This window comes from Panicum virgatum, chromosome 1N, assembly GCF_016808335.1.
Source record: "Panicum virgatum strain AP13 chromosome 1N, P.virgatum_v5, whole genome shotgun sequence".
NCBI lineage: Eukaryota > Viridiplantae > Streptophyta > Magnoliopsida > Poales > Poaceae > Panicum > Panicum virgatum.
In genome coordinates, this window is record NC_053145.1 from 5,589,085 (window position 1) to 5,609,308 (window position 20,224).

At 43.3% G+C, this 20,224-nt stretch overlaps 1 protein-coding gene across 1 annotated transcript; it reads left to right on the forward strand.

The window, feature by feature from the left end:
- The first annotated feature begins 9,302 nt into the window (after window positions 1-9,302).
- Window positions 9,303-18,068, forward strand: LOC120654797 (V-type proton ATPase catalytic subunit A-like). Its single transcript, XM_039932452.1, has 19 exons — window positions 9,303-9,516; window positions 10,226-10,352; window positions 10,467-10,522; window positions 10,609-10,665; window positions 10,753-10,864; window positions 10,982-11,019; window positions 11,145-11,246; window positions 11,459-11,515; window positions 11,598-11,669; window positions 11,792-11,893; window positions 11,967-12,162; window positions 12,426-12,532; window positions 13,526-13,720; window positions 13,829-13,915; window positions 14,199-14,303; window positions 16,952-17,049; window positions 17,134-17,212; window positions 17,500-17,588; window positions 17,663-18,068. The coding sequence occupies exons 1-19, from the start codon at window positions 9,445-9,447 to the stop codon at window positions 17,775-17,777; spliced, it is 1,866 nt and encodes a 621-aa protein (XP_039788386.1). The 5' UTR covers window positions 9,303-9,444; the 3' UTR covers window positions 17,778-18,068.
- Window positions 18,069-20,224: the final 2,156 nt, after the last annotated feature.

Sequence of the window (20,224 nt, forward strand, 5' to 3'; positions counted from 1 at the left end):
GCACCTTCGACGACACCGGAGACTACGTTCTCGATGTCCGCACTCCTTGGGTCTGCCGGTCGTCCGCTCTTCTCGCCACTGCCAGCGACTACGCTCTTTCAGGACTCACCGTCAGCGGTTCAGTCAGTCGCCCTCCCCGTCGTACCACAGGCACCACTTTCAGGGGGGGAGGAGGAGAGGAGTCTATAGTTCCGCAGTCGACGCAGCCGGCAGCTTCAGCAGTCACGACTTTAGATGTTGACACTTCTTCTGCTGACCCGGTTACCACTTCTACGGACCCTCTCCCAGGCAGTGTCAGCACGAGAGCCTCCACGACAGCTACACCTCCAGTCAGCTCAGACCCACAGCTCCCGTCCGTCACCGAGGGTTCTCTGTCCGACGACGACGACGACGACCTGGACCGCTTCCTCGCCGTGCCGCGACAGCAGGACCCGTAGCTCGCCTTTTTGGTGCTTTGATGCCAAAGGGGGAGAGAGTTAGGGGGAGTTGGAGTCAGGGGGAGGGTAGAGCTAGAGAGAGCTCGTAGTTACAGGACTTTGATGTTTTATATCTCATTTGATGTTAGTTCATGGATATGTACATTTGACTCTTGCGTATGCTGTGTTTTGAGATATATCTATGGATTCCGTTTGAGCCGGTGAGCTCTTTGGTTCTCTTTCGAGTTTGCTTGAGTTTCTCCTATTTATCTTTCTTGCTTTCTCGTTTTTTTACATTCGTGTTGTCATCAATCACCAAAAGGGGGAGATTTTAAGCATCTAGGCCCTCTAGGTATGTTTCGGTGATTAATGACAACCATTATTGTGACTAATGAGTTTGTGCAGCTTAATGAAACATTATCACTCATTTGTCATATGTCAAAGAGGCCCCTCAATTTCATTATTCAAAAAGGCGATTTCGGTATTCAACTCAAGCATGTAACAAGACTAAGGATCTTTCTAGCCCTAAGTGTCGCAAGGTTGAGAAGGACACTTAGATTAGTTTAGGTTTTATAGTTTTGTAGAGGTCTTACTATTAAGAGGGGTTAAGGCTAAGTAACTTGAGTATGGACATGGTCAATCAAAAATGGATGCACACTATAGTCACTCAGGTTCCTAGAAGATCAACTAAGTGGTTTTCAAATTATATCTCAAGAATATTTGGATTTCATTCAAGACTCAAATAAGAAAAGGCAAAATCAGAAAAAATCTATACACCGGTTTAACCGACGACTCCATTTTTTTATACGTCGGTTAAACGCAGTTATCAGAGTCTGGACAAGTACATACACCGGTTAAACCGACGATATTTGAAATTAACGTCGGTGCAATTGTCCAGAATGTTGGTTTTCCATGGTGTTTCAAGGTTATATTCACCGGTTAAACCGACGATATTTGAAATTAACGTCGGTGCAATTATCTAAAGAGTTGGTTTTTCCAGGGATTTCAGAAGTTATACTCACCGGTTAAACCGACGATGGATTTGAGTTAACGTCGGTGTAGTTGTCCAGAGAGTTGATTTTTCAGTTGATCAGTGGACAATTACACTCACCGGTTAAACCGATGATACGTCGGTTAATCTGCCCGAGTTGTAACGGCTAGTTTTCCAAATGGGCAGTTTACATTCATCGGTTAAACTGACGCTGACAATTGGAGGATCGTCAGATTAACCGGCGTTGCGTACTTTTCTGGCTGCTTTTCTCCAATGGCTCTATTCGTGTGAGCTGCCTATATATACCCCTCCAATGGGTCATTTTGAAGTCTCTTGACACCAGGCAACATTCATAACTCATACTATTGTTGAGAGCCACCTTGAGCTTCACATTCCACTCATTTGATCATTCAATCATCCAAGAAGCAAGGCTAAGGACTTGAGTAGAGAGAAGCTTGTGTGCATCTGTTCTTGGTGATCGGTTCTTGCTCAAGTGAAGGCCCTAGCTTGTTACTCTTGGTGATTGGCAGCACCTAGGCGATCTTGGTGATTGAGGTGTTTCTTCCGGAGCTTGCCAAGTTGATTGTGGGAGCCCGAAGAAGTTTGTACATGGCTTGAGCTCCACCACGCCGGGATGGTGAATGGAGACTCTTAGTGAGCGCCCTCGTCTCGGTGACATGGGAGGTGACAAGACTCTTAGTGAGTGTCACAACGTAGATTAGGGGTGTGTGCCAACACATCGACACTACGGGAAAAAATCCGGTCGTCTCTTGCCCACTCTTTACTTTCAAGCACTTACATTCATAGAATTATTCATGTGCTTGACCTTAGAGATCATAACTTAGCTCTACCTTGCTTAGTTTCAAATCTTGTTGTATTCTTTATAGCTTGTGTAGTTTGCTTAGTTAGCCGGTTGGTGAATTGAGCCTTACTAGCATTGCATAGGTTAAAGTTGCTTTAATTTGTTTTAGAAATTTAAAAAAGGCCCAATTCACCCCCCTCTTGGTCCATCGATCCGTACACAATGTCTTGTAAAAAAAAATCCGAATCAAGTACTTCAACGTGAATCAAAATGCTTGTGTTTAGCAACTGTAATGCTTATTTTTAAAACCAGTGGAGGTCACGTATTTAATTTTTCTTCAAGTAGCCATGCTATTTATTTTACTATAAAAATAATACACATATTTCTCTTCCTTCCATAAAAGAATTATATCAATTATTATCCTTTCAAAACAAATAATGATGCGAATTATGGACATGTGTAAAAGAAAGTAAATTGTGTGCCAAAGAAAAGTAATACACGGATACAAGAGGTGGGTATAAAAAATTGCTGGTGTAAAAGGTATTAGCTTTTCAGTAGAAATATTTTGTTTCTATTAAAAAATGGGTCTCCACCCCTTTTGTCAACCTTTTGGCCTGATAGTGGGATCTCTGTGAGGAGTATTGGGCATAATCTTGGTGTGAGGAGTATTGGGCATAATCTTGGTGAGAAAAGATTTCAATTATTTTAATTTTCATAGTATAGATATAGATATAGATTATAGTATAGAATAGACCTAGCCTACTGAAAAAGGTACGGTCAAATTTAGCCACCAAATTATGTGCTTCTCCATTGTTTATGAAAGAAAGATTGGTCATGCCATGGGGCGACGACCCTTGCTCATGTCGAATGGCCATGTTGCTCTGAGGCTCTCAGGTAATGGAATTTGTTGGGTCCACCAATATATCTTGTCAATGTGGTAATAACAACTAAAAAACAATTCAACGATATGCGCGAATTGTTCTTGTATGGAATATTGACCTGTGGTAACTCAAAGATGCAGCTTGTTGTATTTGACATGGTGCATTTGAAAATTGCTTATAGATGCCAAAGATAATTAATGTAGAAAATTACCTGCCACACAGTCAGGTCGCCTTAGCAAAAATTGGTATTGGAATTCAGAATCTTGCAGTTGGAGGAAACCAAATGGAACTTTGGTGATAACAAGTTGAGACCATTCTACTTTTCTGATATTCCAATCAGGAATGCTTTAGCCATATTCTTGCAAATGTGCACATTTTGTCTTTGTCACTGGCTCACTGCTAAAAGTCAAATCGAACTTTGATGTAATGTATCATGCAAGCTTCCTCGTGTCAATGTGAAACATAATCTCTCATGAAGGTATCATCTCTGGGGAACTTGGGACCAAGGAAACTGTCAGGTTGTTTGGTTCTTTTTTTTTTGCGACTTCAGGTTGTTTGGTTCTAGGGACTAAACTTTAGACTATACCACATCAAAAAGAATTTTAATATTTATTAATATTAAATGAAGTCTGATTACAAACTAACTGCAGAACACTAGGGCTAAACTGCGAGACGAATCTAATGAGATATAGTAATTCATAATTAGCAGATGATTACTGTAGCATACTGTAGCAAATCATGGATTAATTAGACTCATTAGATTCATCTCGCAAATTAGCACTCATCTGTCAAAAAAAATTATAAACAAATTTTATTTGATACTTCTGAATGGTAAGATTCCTTTTGATGTGACAGGGGGTAAAAAAAAGCTGATGGAAACAAATAGGGTCCGTATATCTCACAATGTGGCGAGAATATTGTATTCTCATTGGGGCATTAAGCACTCATGTTGTCAGGCAGAAGAAACCAGAAAAGGTCCTCATTTGGTTATTTAAGTAGCTATCACATCAAATGTTCAGATTTCAATTCGAATATTCGGATGTCAACTTAATATAAAATTAAACTAATTGCATAAATTGCAATTAGAGTTTTAGACCAATCTATTAAGTATATTTAATGTACAATTAGCAGATGATTACTGTAGCAATTAGTGGTCAAATTATGGACTAATAAGATTTAATAGATTTATCTCGTGATTAAGTCACGACTTATAAAATTAGTTTTTGTAATAAATCTGTTTAGTACTCCTAATTGGTGTTTAAACATGTGATGTGACAGGACTTATGACATAATCTGAAAACAAACAAACGAGGTCTAAAAAGTTCAAGTTAAATAACATAACTAAGAGCAACTCCAGCAGACTCTCTATCAAACCCCATACCCCAAATTTGTAGCGTGAAATCAAGAAAAACAGCTCTAGCAGACTCTCTACTTGAGTCCCTAAACTAGAGAGGCCTCCAAATCTTCTCCTCCACTAGGGATGGCAATTGCACCCGCGGATGCGGGTATCCGCGGATTTTAGACCCGATGGGTGCGGGTGCGGGTCCGATATTCCACCTGTGGATGGACCCGCACCCGCAATATGCGGGTGCGGGTGCGGGTGCGGGTTTGAGATTCCACCCGCGGGTGGACCCGCACCCATCCGTAAATAAAGAAATCCTAGCCCAACGTGCTTAGGTAAGGCTCAGACCAACTATCCTAACTATAAAATGAGTACAAAAACTTATTAATTTGTTGTTAGTTTGTCTTTATTACTTTGAACTTATGAATTTGTTGTTAATTTGCCCTTATTATTTATAGAAATTTGATGTTTGACTATTTAAATTGACGAATTTGTGCATTTTTATTATATATGTTGTCACACCCGCGGGCACCCGAAACCCACCTGAAACCCGCGGGTGCGGATGTGGGTGCAGAAATGCACCCGCGGGTCTACCTGTGGGTGGGTTTTTTCCAACCCCGCGGGTTTGCCCGCGGGCGGGTTTTCACCAAACCCGCACCCGCATCCGCGGGTGCCATCCCTATCCTCCACCCCCTAGGCCTGGGGTCTCTAGGGAGCCCTCCATCCGTGGACCCCACTCACCAGCCCCTCTAGACTTTTTTTAGATAATGGAATTAACATTCCGGCCTCTGCGGTAACGAACACAGCCTAAAGCCTCTGCGCGACCACACACAGCCAAACTTATTACAAAAACTAAGAATAAAAAAACTTTAGTACATGAAGATATATGAACTAAAGATCTACTATATCCAATAAAGAATTGAGTTTACTACTCAAGATAGTGCTAAAGATATCGATGTCGCTTCATGGCGGTATTCGAATCAGCCACCACACCTTGAACAACGTGCACCAAAATGAACTTGAAATAAACTCATTGGATGTAGACAGCCCCCACTGCAGCTGGCAAATCGGCCTACGCTTGAAATCGTGTGCCCTCACTGTTGCCCCTCCATCTTGATGTATCGGTGGCGTTCGGAATAGCCACCATCCATCTTTTGTGCGGGAGGAAGACTCCGAACTGTCTTTGATCCACCGACTCTGTGCGTTACCAGGTCGCTGAGGTGCATCGCGACGCCAAGTATTGTCGCTAATGGAAAAGCATCTGCCCTCGACGAAAGAGAGGTCGTTGTTCACTGTTAGAATGCGTGAGGAACGGCTGCCATCATCGGGGCGGCGAAGATGGGTAGTCGTCACTAGATCTGCGACCCCATCCTCTCCTCCTCAACCTCCTCCTTGGGCACCCCTACCTGCCCCTTATGCGCGAGCGGCGTGAGGTGCTGCAGCAAGGGCATGATATGCAATGCAATAACACCTCCGCAACGCCTTCAGGAAGGGACATGACGCCCATATGCGTCATCGTTGCAAGCTTTCGCCCGATGATCTTGCACGCTTTGGCAGCGCCATCTCCGGCAGCCAAGGGAGGCGACCACATGCAGCCCCCCCCCCATCTGGTATCCCACGCCCAGCCACCGGACGTCGTCCGTGGCTCGCACGCACGCCGGGGAGCTCGGCCATGCCGTCCTGCACCAAGAGGTGGTCACCACTAGGGTAAAGGGAGGAGTAGCGTGCCGGCGTGGACCAGGAGTCGGTGCCAACGGGGCCCCACGCCAACCATCTCCATGGGCGCCGTCCTCTGTAGAATGGAGGACGCACACCGCCGCTCCAGCCATGGGAAAGCCGGATCCGGAGAGGGCGGGTGGGCGTTGGCGGCGGACGTCTTGAGCTCGAGGCAGAGGCCAGGTGAGGCAGCGATGTGGAATTGCTCGCCGGCCAGATCGATGCTCAAGACGTCGGGATCGCGATGGGAGGGACGGCGAGTTCATCGGGGCGCCGCACCGGGCGACGTCCGCGGGCAAGTACTTGGATGAGGGCTCAAATATGAGGACTTCTGCTGGAGTTGGATGTATTATTTAGAGGGTATGAGATGGGGACTAGCCCCAAAAAGCTATATGAGGACTGTGATTTGGGGGTTATTGCTGGAGATGCTCTAAATGAGGCCAGCCTGTCCATCCACTAGCCACACAGAGATCAACTTACATTATGCTTATATATATGCCGAATGCATCATCTTCTTGGGCCACAGAAGACAGTTTTTGTCCCTAAGCTCGCTCACTGGCAAGCTTGGTTGGCATTTTCCACTGGTCACCAGGCAGCTGCTGAGCTCTGAGAATTGAGGGCCTTCCGTGGATGGCCCTGCGTGAAATGAGGCGGGGAGCGGAATGCAGCCAAGGATGACTTGCCGGAACAAGAGTTTGTTTCATTGAGTGTCTCGGTGTCTGGTGGTGATCTCTGCAAGTTTGTCCGTGGCTACGTTTCGCTCTCCTCCTCTCACGCCAAGCCTTTTTCACGTGGCATCAGTCCCAAGTTTGAAGCTTCTGGTTAGATATCACTGTTCTTTGACTTTTTTTTGGGAGAACTTGCCTGAGCGAGCATTATCGCTGTTCTTTGATAGTTCAATGTCTGCGCCTATCGTTACTGGTGTTTTAGTTGTTGAGGATCAGCATAGAGTGTCAGGGAATTAAACCATTGCTGTCAAAACATTTGCAATGTAAATCTTGGGACTTTAGACTAGATTGGGCAGCTTCGAATGTACCCCCATTTTTATTTACATATCGTATTAGGTTTCTTCTAAGTTAAATTTGGTTACCTTTGATCAAACAACTATATTACCCAACATATGTACTATCAACATATATTTCATGGTGGATTCAATAAAACAAATTTGGTACTATAAATATTATTATTTATTATATAAATTTGATCAAAGTTGATCAAGCTTGACTTGCAACAAATCTAATACGATATGTAAATAAAAACAGAGGGATGCGAGGAGTGATCTGAATATAATTGTAGAAAAAATAGCCTCTAATCTACTGAAGGACTGAAAGAAGGGAGCAGTTGGGCTTATCGGAGTAATGGTGGAATCATCATTGCTGGAGGACATCTCAATTTGGAAAAAAATTATAAATATTCAAGCAAAGTAGTTAAATGAAAACTATTGTAAGCCGAAATCGAAATACTTGGGCTGAGATGAAACTGGGCTTGATTTGCTGCCAGTAGTATAGGCTAGATATATACTTGGGCTGAAATGTCGTTTTCACAGTTCCCATGTGATTTTGCTATGCTACAAAAAAATCGTGAAAGGTACCCCCGAGGTCCTGTCACACTGAAGTATCATCAATTTTATTTCTCTTGTCTACATGACAATTTGGCCAAGGAGATCGCAAATCCTACAGGCACATGTCACGGACATCATGTCTAAACTTTAGGCCCTGTTTTTCTTTTACATGTAAATGCAAATTTTTTTTGCGTGGGAATCTTGCCAATTTGAAGTACTAAATAAAGTCTATTTACAAAATTTTTTGCACAGATGGTTTGTAAATCGCGAGATGAATCTAATGATGCTAATTAATCCATAATCAATCAATAATTAGTGGATGGTACTGTAGCATCACTGTTGCAAATCATGGATTAAGTAGGCTCATTAGATTCGTCTCGCGATTTACAGCCCATCCATGTAAAAAAAATTTGTAAATAGACTTCATTTAGTACTTCAAATTAGTAAGATTCCTTCGCAAAATTTTGCGTTTACGGTTTGTTTGCGTTTACGGGGTGGGAACTAAACAAGGCCTTAAGCAGTTGGCATTATTGAATGGAAGATTGTGACCTATGCATGGTGCCATGCTATGGAACCTTTTTTTTCTCTAAAGGGGCAATGAAGCATTTTTTCAATAAGAGGCTTTCCTTTTTCAAAGTAAATATGAGTTCTTCCCTCTCATTGAATTAAACTATGATAATCAAGTTACAGATTTAATTATTTATCCGCACAATTTACTTTTCTCGGTAATTTGCAAAGGGAAATCACATCATGTTTTCACAACATGTATTCCGTTAAAACACAAATAATTTGTTCATGGAAGAGAAGCCAGAAGACTACTATGTTACATCTTTAGCCTTGCATTGCGTGCTCAACCGTTCCAACAACGCAAAGTCAGGAAGAAACTGCTTTTGAAGAACACATAATGCTGGATTTTATGATGATGAGTTATGCTAGAACGAGTAGAACTAGCAGTAACAACTGAAAGCACTCCATTTGTCACAAAACAACCTAGACGCTTTGAACTCACTACCTTGTTACCACAGCATCAATGCTAAGAAATCCACATCATTTTTATTTTTTAAAAAAATAAAAATTAAATAATATTTTGAAGACTTAAAGGCTATGCCCCCACATGTTAGCGTCCACATCGGCGACTCCAGCTGCAACACGAAGTGACCGTACCGCGCCCTGTTTGGATGACACTAGCACAACTAGAAAAAAAAAATCTTGCCTGCATGAAGCACTAAATGAAATTTATTTGTAATTTTTTTTACGGATGGGTGTAATTTTTCACGACGAATTTAATGACGATAATTAATCGATGATTGACTACAGTGATGCTACAGTAACCAACCTCTAATCGTGCGGTCAAATGCCTCATTAAATTCGTCTAGCGAAATAGCGTAGGGATTGTGAAATTAATTTTACAAACTATTTTTATTTAGTATTTCTAATTATTAATTAAAATTTGTGCTACTCATGCTACTTGAGTAACCAAACAGGACCCACAATGCATCGTTACACAACGATGCGATCACAAATCAAACACAGCACGATGCTCTCTTAAAATAAAAAAAACAGAGAAATAAAAATCGGCGACGACATCTATTTAAAGCCTGAATCCACCTCACCTGCGTGGCCCTCCTCTCCATCGCTTCCTCTCCGCTACCCCCCTCCCCCGACCAGATCGCGACGAGGCGCCGCGCGATCCGACCCAGGCCGACGCCGACGACCCCACTCGCCGCCGGCGGCCATGGCGTCCGGCGACCGCGTCACCACCTTCGAGGACTCCGAGAAGGAGAGCGAGTACGGCTATGTCCGCAAGGTCCGCGCCCCCCTCCCTCCCTCCCTCTCCTCCCGCTCTCATTGCTTCCTCCTAGATCCCGCTGCTCGATTCCCCGCGATTTCTGGTGGGCGCGAGCTTTAGGGTGTAGCGGCCGAGTCTGCCGCGCCTCGTCTGCTCGGATCGAGCTGAATTGCCGCCAGATTTGGTTTACCTGCGAGGTCTCGTTTGGGATTTAGGTGGTGTTGACGGTTACCTTAGTGGATCTCTCTGGCCCGACTGGCTCTGTCAAGGTGGCGCTGGGATCTAGCCCGCATTGGTGGGGAGTTAGCTTGGTCCAGTAGTTTAGGAGATTCGTGGAGTGGTATTTTGATCGCTATTGTGCTATCGTTTGATCCGTGGTGTCTTGTTGTTGCGATTTGAAGACTTTGATGGGTTTTGACTTCGTGCACGCTTATGAATTGTTGTTATTTGGTTCACGTCACCATATTAATTAGTCGAATTAGTGTAAGTTGATAATAAGTTTACCCTTTTTGGGGAAGCTAGATGCGTGTTTTGAGCTTCTGATGCAATAGTGCACCTGCTTCTGCTTGTACCTCTGACGCCCTAACCTCCTACCTAGCTTGGCTATTTTTGCTATCTTTTTGCAAGGCATGCATCTTCTGCTAATGTTTTGCACTACAATTTTATGATTAACAGCAGTTACCATGTTCATTACATATTGACCGACTGTGTTGCTGGTTTATTGTAGGTCTCTGGACCTGTCGTCGTGGCTGATGGAATGGGCGGTGCTGCCATGTATGAGCTTGTTCGTGTCGGCCACGATAACCTCATCGGGGAAATTATCCGTCTTGAGGGTGATTCAGCTACAATCCAAGGTACAACAGAGCGGATCATCTATCTAATATATTGATCACCCATGAAAAGTTTCTTTCACATTGAACAATATATAGTACACTAACCTTGCAATTGCTTTCACTTGTGTGTTAAAGTTTATGAGGAAACTGCTGGACTTATGGTTAATGATCCTGTTTTGAGAACAAGAAAGGTGCATTTTAGTTACCTTCTGATATCATTGTATCTTTAAATGCCATTGCATTGCTATCTTTTAACACAGTAGCTATTCCTATGCAGCCTCTTTCTGTTGAGTTGGGACCTGGAATTCTAGGAAACATTTTTGATGGTATCCAGGTAAGCTGAACATGACAAAGCTTTCAGGTCATTTACTTTTGTTGCTTAATATCCATTGTCCTCACCCTTCCTCCATTATGTTTGCAGCGCCCTCTAAAAACCATTGCTATTAAATCAGGAGACGTGTACATTCCTCGTGGTGTTTCAGTTCCTGCCCTTGACAAAGATACATTGTGGGAATTTCAGCCAAATAAGCTAGGTAATGCCTTAGTGTAGCATAGGAAATTTCCAAATGGCCTTGCATGCTGTTTTGTTACTTCTAAGCTGCATGTGATCTGTGATGCTATCTGAATACATTTCTTTTTGTTGCGTCCAGGTGTTGGAGATGTCATCACAGGCGGTGATCTATATGCTGTGAGTTCTTATGACATTTAATTCCATTTGCTGCCATTATTCTGAACAATGCTAGCTGCTTGTGATATCTAGAAGCATGTTATCAGCCCATGTTTACAGTCTAATGATTGCCGATTATATTGCAGACTGTCTTTGAGAACACATTAATGCAGCACCATGTTGCTCTTCCACCTGGTGCTATGGGGAAAGTAAGTTACATAGCGCCAGCTGGTCAGTACAGCCTGCAGGTTAGTTGATGCTCTTGCCTTATAGAAGGGCCCTGTTTGGGACCGAGTGCAGCAGAAGTGTGTTGACCAGAATCGACCCCACCCCCACCCCCACCCCTGGTGGGATTCTCCGCTCTTCTCAGCCGCCATGGTCCCAAGCAGGCCTTAAGCCCTATTGATTTAATGTGTTCTGCTAAACTTTATTTGAAACATTGTTATTTCTTTTTATGCAGGATACAGTGCTAGAATTGGAATTCCAGGGCATTCAAAAGCAATTTACCATGCTTCAGGTAAAAAAACTAATTCTTTTATGAATATGGAACTCTAAGGATTGAAGGATTAGTTTAATATTCTTCATTCATTTCTTTGTAGACATGGCCTGTGCGATCACCAAGGCCTGTTGCATCGAAGGTTGCTGCAGATACACCTCTTCTGACAGGGCAGGTTTGTATAGAAATTCTCATGAGCTTTGTTGTCCATAACAAAATAAAGCTTGGAATCACAAAACATTTTCAGATGCTTTTCCCCGTTATGTCTTACTCTTCTCCTCTTTCAAATGGTTCCAGCGTGTACTTGATGCGCTGTTCCCCTCGGTTCTGGGAGGAACCTGTGCTATTCCAGGAGCTTTTGGTTGTGGGAAAACTGTCATTAGTCAGGCACTTTCAAAGGTGATACCCACCCCACTACTATTTTATTGTCCTGATGGCCTCATCTGTAAACTTTTCCGATTGATATATGCAGTACTCCAATTCTCAAGCTGTCGTTTACGTGGGCTGTGGTGAAAGAGGAAATGAGATGGCTGAGGTTCTCATGGACTTCCCCCAGTTGACAATGACATTGGAGGATGGTCGTGAGGAGTCAGTCATGAAGAGAACAACCCTGGTGGCTAACACATCTAACATGCCTGTCGCTGCTCGTGAAGCCTCCATTTATACAGGTAAAACCCTGATGCTTTGATATTTATGATCAAGTAGGTGCAGGTATCAAGTATGTCAAACTCTTATGTGGTATTTCAGTAGAAAAAATGTACCATATCAGAATTATGATCTTATAGCAACTAGTCCATTTATTCCCAATTACATGGCTAGGAGACAGTATTGATGGTAGAGACACCTCTCTGTCAGTCTGTCAGCTGTATCTCTGCTTGTTGCTGTTCAGTTTAGAGTTTCTGAAACAGTATACTGTATCCTTTTCCGTCAGGAATTACAATTGCTGAGTATTTCCGTGACATGGGTTACAATGTCAGTATGATGGCTGACTCCACTTCCCGATGGGCTGAGGCATTGCGTGAGATCTCAGGGCGTTTGGTACGTTACTCATCTTGCATCCCAAAATGGCTGTCTTTCAAAATAAGTAATGAGAATGAGAAACGAAAATTAGTTTCTCCAGTTTGTCAAGTGTTGTCCCATATTTTCTCCATCTTTTCATTTGTACCTAGCAAATTTGACCTAGGATTTTGATGCTAGCTAATCTGTTGTCACAGTTCACTATGATCACCGCGTACATTGCTAGCAAATTTGTGGTACTACTGTAGTCATGTACTGTGTCCATAAACTTGGATTTGGGAACATGGCTACATGAGTTCAAATGTAAATGCTATGCTATTAATTTGTGATTCAAGCTTAAACAGTGGGACTGAATTAAGAGATAAGAATCACTCTACAACAACAACAAAATAGCCTTTTTTCCCAAGCAAGGTGGGGTAGGCTAGAGATGAAACCCAAAAGAAACAAAGGTCACGGTTCAGGTACATTGATAGCTAGTTTCCAAGCGCTCCTATCCAAAGCTATCTCTTTAGAGATATTCCAATCCTTAAGGTCTCTCTTAACCGACTCATCCCAAGTCAGTTTAGGTCTACCTCTACCCCTCTTTACATTATCGACCCGCTCTAGAACCCCACTAGGCACTTGCGCCTCAGGAGGCCTCCGTTGGACATGTCCAAACCATCTCAACCGATGTTGGGTGAGTTTCTCCTCAATTGGTGCCACCCCGACCCTATCCCGAATAGCTTCGTTCCGGACTCTATCCCTCCTTGTGTGCCCGCAAAACCACCGCAACATCCGCATCTCTGCTACGCTCAGTTGCTGGACATGTCGCCTTTTTGTAGGCCAGCATTCAGCACTGTATAAGAATCACTCTGATGACCAAACTTAAGTTGTAAACAAGCAATATGACTAGAGCAGTTGAGTCCTAAGATATCATACGGAAATACTTTGAACTCTCACATTGTGTTGATTGCTCATCATTTTCACATCCTGTCTGACTTTATAACTAATGTTGCACTTTTTTTTTGGGTCCAGGCTGAAATGCCTGCTGACAGTGGTTACCCAGCTTATTTGGCTTCACGATTGGCATCCTTTTATGAACGTGCTGGTAAGGTGAAATGTCTAGGAAGTCCAGACAGGACTGGCAGTGTCACAATTGTTGGAGCTGTCTCTCCTCCTGGTGGTGATTTTTCAGACCCTGTTACCTCTGCAACCCTCAGTATTGTTCAGGTAAGGAAGCTGCAGATTACTCGACAAATTGTTGTGATCCTTTGGTCCATCCTTATTTACAGTGTATTGTTTCGTTATTGTTAAATCATGCGCTGATCTTTTTTGCAGGTTTTCTGGGGTTTAGATAAAAAGCTTGCTCAAAGGAAGCATTTCCCTTCTGTGAATTGGCTCATTTCCTATTCAAAATACTCTAAGGTTATTCCCTAACTTGCTTAAACCAATAAATTGTAATCTCTATTAGTTTCACACAAAATATGGAGCATAAGAGAAGGAACAAAAAGGTCACTGAAAATGCCACATTGTTGTAGTAAGGGCAAGAGCGTGCTATTAGTTGCATTTCTGCTGAGGAGATATTTGTTTACTGTAACGCTTGATGTGTCTGTTTCCTTCTGATTCTCTTTGATATATGTAGTTCTTACTTTCTGATGTCAGTGTTCTCCATTGTTGATGTTTTGTGACCATGGCATCTACCTTGCAGGCCCTTGAGTCCTTTTATGAGAAGTTTGATCCAGATTTCATTGATATTAGGACAAAAGCACGTGAGGTGTTGCAGAGGGAGGATGATCTAAATGAAATTGTGCAGGTATATTTTGTTTATGGATACTCTCACAGAATACTACGATATCTCAGTTTTCGACCTTTTCTCTTTATTATGTTGCCCTCTTTATTATGTTGCCTTTTTATGCATGGTATTCCATCATGCAGGTTGCTACTGTTAAGGGTAGTATAGTCATATCCCTCTAGTCTAGGGTTTGGGGGTATCCTCTTGTACTCTATATATGCCCTTTGGGCCTCTCTCAATACTAACAGATAGTTCACTCTCTTCTTCACTTCTCCAATTCCTAACATGGTAACAGAGCTCAGTTGAGATCCGGCCACCACCCTTCCCGTCGCCGCTGCGCTGCCCCTGGGAGCATCGATCTTGCTCCTGGGGGCAGCATCTCCATCCCCAAACCCATTTCCTTTTCAGTTGAGTCGTCGTCGCAGCAGCAGCGCTGGCTTCCCCGTCCGGCGTCGCCCGTCGTGTCGTCGTCTTCGTCGCAGCAGCATGGTTCAATAGCAGCAGCAGCCATCACCCGTCAGCGCCGTCCGCGCCATCCCCATCCGCGGCAGCGGGCCTCCATCCACGCGGCCGTCCGTCCGTCGCGGACGCTTTCCGCGGCCACCCGCCCGTCTGCCCGTCCCGGAGCCGTCTTCCTCGGGCTGCAGATCGAGCTCCGCCTGGCCGCCGTCTGCGCGGATCTCGCACCCATCGCGCTGCCGCCATCCGCGCCGTCGTGGCCTCCTCCTCCGCCGCCCGTCATCAATCTGCTCGCGGGAGGGGAGCAGCAAGCCCTGCCCATCGCGGATCCGGCCGCCTTCGCCTCCTCCGCCGGCTCGTCCTCTTCACCGCCTCTCCGCGGCGCCCGTCCCCGCCAGCTCGTCCTTGCGCAGCCGCGCCCGTCGCGCGGACGCCATCCGCTCCGCCCGCGCACGTCTGCGCGCCTCCATCCGCGGCCGCCTGCGCGTCCGTCGCGCGGAGCCCGTCGCACGGCCGCCATTTGCTCCATCCGCGCCGCTTGGCCGCCGTCCGCCGCCTCCTGCACTGGGCCACGGCCTCCTCATGCCTCGTCCGCTCGTCCCCCCCCCCCCCCCCCCTGCTCCTGCGGCTGGGATTGGAGCAGCAGAGGTCTGTCTGCTCGTCTTCCCCATCATCCTGCCGCCGGCCATCGCAGAGGAGGTCGCCCCATCCTTGTGTCCTCTGCTCTCTTCTCTTCCATCAGTCACATCCTTTGCTGTAGCTTCGTGCTACTCATTTGGGAGAGAACAGAGGAAGTGATTACATGTCAATTTGTGCTTGTTCTTGGCTCATTATCATTTGCTACTGCTTTGCTGTCATGTGGCCACTAATTTCAGTAGCAGCACCTTCTTGTTTCCTGCTGGTTGGCCTGCCTCTCGTGGTTGTGCAGGTGATCTTCCACCATGTCATTGCTAACTGATGCTTGATCATCTCCATATTTTGTCGCTGCTGTTGTCTGTCTGCTTGCTTAGTATCTTATCTCATGCTGCTGTCAATCCATGCTAGTAGTCTCTGTTCTGCTGCCTATCCATAGTATATTGTCATATTTCCATCAGTTTCCATCCAAGTGTGCTGCTAGCATTGGTGTCATTTGCATCAACATTAATCCAAGTCCAATTGCTCACATTTAGTTCGTCAAAGCTGTGTGTGCCTACATCCTAGTTGCCAAATCAGCCACTTTCATTTTCTCTTCGGGTTTGCTATGATGTGTGGCTGCCCCATCAGTTGTTGATGCGACCTTTGCCCTCTTGGTCCCTTTCGGAGCCGTTTTGCTCCACATCATGATCAATGGCCGTCTATTCGTCGTCATCAACACATGTCCTCCTGCTTGCCGTCTTCAAGCAGTGATCTCTCATTCCTTCCTTTTGGCTGGTTTGACACATCTCTATGTTACTGTCAAGTTCAAGTCTCCAAAGCAAGGCTCGTGTTTGAGGAGTTGATGCACTGGTTTGTGAAGACTCGAGGTATTTGCTCAAGTACTGGTTTGTGAAGGCAATACCCACTTGTGGAGGAGATCGTTCTACAAGACATGTTCAAGAGCTGCACGCTTCGACGACATCTTTGTTGTTTTAGGACTTTGGATGTATCTTGTGTCATGTAATCAGTGTTGTGCATTGTGTTTGTCCAATGCTTAGTGTCAACTCTCCAAATGCAACGTCATTGCATTCACGTTGCATTTGAGAGGGGGTGTTAGTCATGTATTAGTGTTTCTTTCAACTCATGTACTTAGTACCACTCTTCAAATGCAACGACATTGCATTCACGTTGCATTTGAGGGGGGGTGTTAAGGGTAGTATAGTCATATCCCTCTAGTCTAGGGTTTGGGGATATCCTCTTGTACTCGTTGCATTTGAGGGGGGGTGTTAAGGGTAGTATAGTCATATCCCTCTAGTCTAGGGTTTGGGGGTATCCTCTTGTACTCTATATATGCCCTTTGGGCCTCTCTCAATACTAACAGATAGTTCACTCTCTTCTTCACTTCTCCAATTCCTAACAGCTACGACTAAATTCTATATGCCTGTATACTTTTCCTGGCCTTAAGTTTACGGATAATTGCCATGCACAACTGTGTGTTTGACAGTTTGTCTGTGCTGTAGTCCTGCTAAATCCTTTCTAAGAACTCATTTGCCTCAGTGGTCTTGATTGCTGACTTCTTATTCCATATAATTCAGCTTGTTGGTAAAGATGCGCTGGCAGAATCTGACAAGATTACGCTGGAGACAGCAAAGCTTCTGAGAGAAGATTATTTGGCACAAAATGCATTTACCCCGTGAGTGTTGGCCCTAGTTCTACAAATTTTGCTGCTTGTTTCTCTGTATTGATCCTGATCATGTTGTTATGCTGATTAATATAGATATGATAAGTACTGCCCATTCTACAAATCTGTTTGGATGATGCGCAACATTATTCACTTCAACACATTGGCAAATCAGGTAAGCTCTTCACTGGCAGTATTAATATGGTTTTCATGTAGATATTCCCCCCTGCTTGCTTTGGCATGACCTAGAAAATCATATTACACTTCCGAATATTTTCTAACCATGTATTGTCACTCATTTATGTTGTTCCACCTACCACCTTCTGGTAGCCTCATTTTTTGTTTATGTGTCAAGTTTTTTTAATGATAATTGCATTTGTGTGCAAGAATGGAAATTAATAATGAGCTGAATTAATACATAACTTGTGAGATAGCATATTTATATCTTTGTATCATTTGTAGGCTGTGGAGCGGGCAGCTGGTACTGATGGCCAAAAGATAACATACAGTGTCATAAAGCATCGCTTGGGCGATCTGTTCTATCGCTTAGTGTAAGCATTTTAAATATATTTTGAATACTAATTTTGATGGCATCATCACTAATAGCCCTTTATATTCATCGCAGATCACAAAAGTTTGAGGATCCTGCGGAAGGCGAAGCGGCTTTGGTTGCCAAATTTCAGAAACTACATGATGACCTTACCACCGGTTTCCGCAATCTAGAAGATGAGGCGCGGTGAACTGTTGTAGATTTTGTGTAAACAATAAGGACTGCCAGATGTTTTATAAGATACGGAAGTTGTAGATTGAGATCATGTATGAGAATTTCCCGCACTGCTACTCCATCCCTTTGCCATATCACTGTTTTGGCTATCAGTGCTCGATGGACACCCTGTTTATTTCTATGTATCATTTATTGCTACCATCATTGTAATAAGCGATGGGCATGCTTGTAGTTGAATAAGTACAATGTCCATGTATCTAAACATCAATGTCATCTTGATTTGTTTGTTGAAAAGTTGTGTTGCTTACTTTTTGGGTATTTATTTGTGCTGATAAAGGACACTTACTTGAGCCATGGGTCATGGACATCTGACCTTGGTTTTGTGCAGATGCTTCTAGCCTAACACAGGTAAAGAAACGATGGTACATCTATAGGTGGGCCCTGTGTAGAACTGGAACAGCACAAGGTATTGCCAAAATTGTACAAACTCTGTTTGCACAGTTTGTGATGGAAACGTTAAACTCCTTAAGACGCAACTACATGGTTATTTATCAATATTGTGTTTCTCCTTTTTTTTTGAAATAAATATCTGTGCTTTTCTTTTACGAATTCCTGATTTGTTCATCAGCAGAGCTTTTAGATGTCCATGCGTCACATGGTCATGGAGTTGCCTTTATGACTATCTCCAACTATAGTAGCATAGGATGGCTAGATAATAATACAATAAGCAAGTGAACGTGATTTGGGTGCTTGAATTTGCAAAAACAACTGAGTTGCCAAAGCTGAGTGGCTGACTAGGATGGTCTGTCTTTTAACTCTTCTGCTCCCTAGTTTTCTAATCATGTTTCGGAAACTACCTTTAATATGCCTAATCATTGGACATTTTTAATGCAGTGTACATGGACGCGCTCGACCTGTTCTGGCATGTTGTTATTTGGATCGACAGGAGGTTGTTGGAGTAGATCCATGTGAAATGTTTCCACAAAAATTCCACATGTAATATATAGAAGGAAATAAAATTTAGGGGAATAAGTAAGATCCCTTTAGGAGGTGTGTGTATAGAGTTATTAGCTTCCTTATCCATTGCCTCAATTGACAATATTGTATTTTAACTACATTCCTTCAATCATTCCTGTTTGGTTGGATTCTTCTTCTGTTATGCTTATAGTTTGAGGACTACTGACCTGAAATCGCATTTGTGTGTTAATCAAAGAGAGCACTTGTTCTGCTATTTTTGTGGGAGAAGAAGAAAATGGCTGTAGGACTCGACCAAGTATGAAAAAAATTATTGATCATTATTATATTAACAAAAAGATGATTCCTTAAACTTATATATTGATGTCGACATGTAAGGAGAACTGGTAAACTATTTCCTAGGTGCCATATTTGGTTGTTCACAACATTCTGTATCGGTAAAATTGAACAAGTACAAAACAACGATCAAGATTAGCGAGCTGCGGTCACATCAAGTACCCAACTGTAAATTGCTCCATCGACAGTCAAAACTCAAAAACAAACATTAGAACACTATTTTATGGGCATGGCTTTTGTGATTAGAGATAGAAATATGTAAAGCAATTGTAACTAGCTTTTATAGAATAACATGATCATGCCTGCTATGTTACATATATTGGATCTTTAAATTTAGAGTACCATAATAAAACCACAATATTATAGAAAATCTAATTACTCACTCTCAAACCAATCAAGTTTTGGTCTAATATAGTTGCCGATATGACTGAGAGTTTTTTTTACTTGCAAAATAAGTACATTGTTAAATGTTTTTGACAACGTACTATCAGTAGGAAATCTCATGACATCGATGTATATCAAATTATTCTTTGCAAAGTATATCAAATTGATTTTATAAGCTCGTGTACTACTAAGATTTAAAACAGTAACCAAGAAAAAAAATTCTTATTCAATTTTAGAAATAAGGTATTTTCCTATAAACTTTTTGTGACACCTAAACCTCCCAGGCCCCAAGTCCCAACCCCGTCGAATTCATCTGCCTGCTACCCTCGAGTTACGAGGGATCGGGGTTGAAGGCTCTGAAGTGGAAAGCCAAAGCAAACTCCCCACTACCTGCGGGCATCCAGGTGATCAACCGTGCTCAACCGCTCAAGCACTTTGTGGATCTTTGGGTGCCTTCGTGACTAATGTGTAGTAGTATGGTTATGTTAAATTAATGTTCAATGGGGGGATGTAGTTAGAGGCGCAAGTTAGATAATTTGAGGGAAGAAATTAACTCGAGTGACATACCATCGTAATTAATTAGCTGACAAAAAAATACCACAATTGGGTACCCATTTGCATCCCTAGATGTAGTGCTTCATTTGGTGGGAAAAAAAATACCAAGAACATGTAAAGGATGTATGCATCAAAATCTATAAAATCTGATTCTAGTCTAGAATATAAGGATCCTAACAGCACTATTAAAATTTTAGTTGCAATTCAGATTTT

What these genes read in the sequence shown, in the direction of transcription:
- LOC120654797 (XM_039932452.1), top strand. Translation starts at nt 9,445, where the DNA reads ATGGCGTCCGGCGACCGCGTCACCACCTTCGAGGACTCCGAGAAGGAG. An exon ending in CTGTTTTGAGAACAAGAAAG is followed by an intron (nt 10,523 to 10,608) that starts GTGCATTTTAGT and finishes ATTCCTATGCAG; the next exon opens with CCTCTTTCTGTTGAGTTGGG. An exon ending in ATTTCAGCCAAATAAGCTAG is followed by an intron (nt 10,865 to 10,981) that starts GTAATGCCTTAG and finishes TGTTGCGTCCAG; the next exon opens with GTGTTGGAGATGTCATCACA.